The following is a 252-nucleotide window of genomic DNA, read 5'->3' as shown; positions in this document are numbered from 1 at the left end:
AGCCAGCGAGAGACGGGCCGAGGGAGGGGTCTCACCTGCGAGAGGTATGGGCCGAGGGTCTGCGTGATGAACGTGGCGATGGCGGACGTGGGGTCCTCTGCGCTGTACACTTGCATCACCATGGGCATCAGCTGCTTGATGACGTCAGCGTACTGTCTGGTGGTGGGCGAACTTTCCAGAATTCCCACGAGACCTCCGACCAGATTCTGCGCGAGGAGAGAATGGCGGTCACATATTGGGGTGGAGGAAGAT

The 252-nt window shown here is 60.3% G+C and overlaps 1 protein-coding gene across 1 annotated transcript in view; it reads right to left on the bottom strand.

Moving 5' to 3' along the window:
* Window positions 1-252, bottom strand: part of LOC119586241 — a gene marked incomplete in the record, with an annotated part of 43,840 nt that overhangs the window by 3,379 nt on the left and 40,209 nt on the right. Inside the window, 1 exon segment of the mRNA XM_037934944.1 lies at window positions 36-206. Coding sequence (XP_037790872.1) covers window positions 36-206 — 171 coding nt within the window.

The sequence above is a fragment of the Penaeus monodon genome, chromosome 21 (genome assembly GCF_015228065.2).
Source record: "Penaeus monodon isolate SGIC_2016 chromosome 21, NSTDA_Pmon_1, whole genome shotgun sequence".
Taxonomy (NCBI): domain Eukaryota; kingdom Metazoa; phylum Arthropoda; class Malacostraca; order Decapoda; family Penaeidae; genus Penaeus; species Penaeus monodon.
The sequence above is the reverse complement of the archived record's forward strand: the minus strand, read 5'-3'. Positions and strand labels throughout refer to the sequence as shown.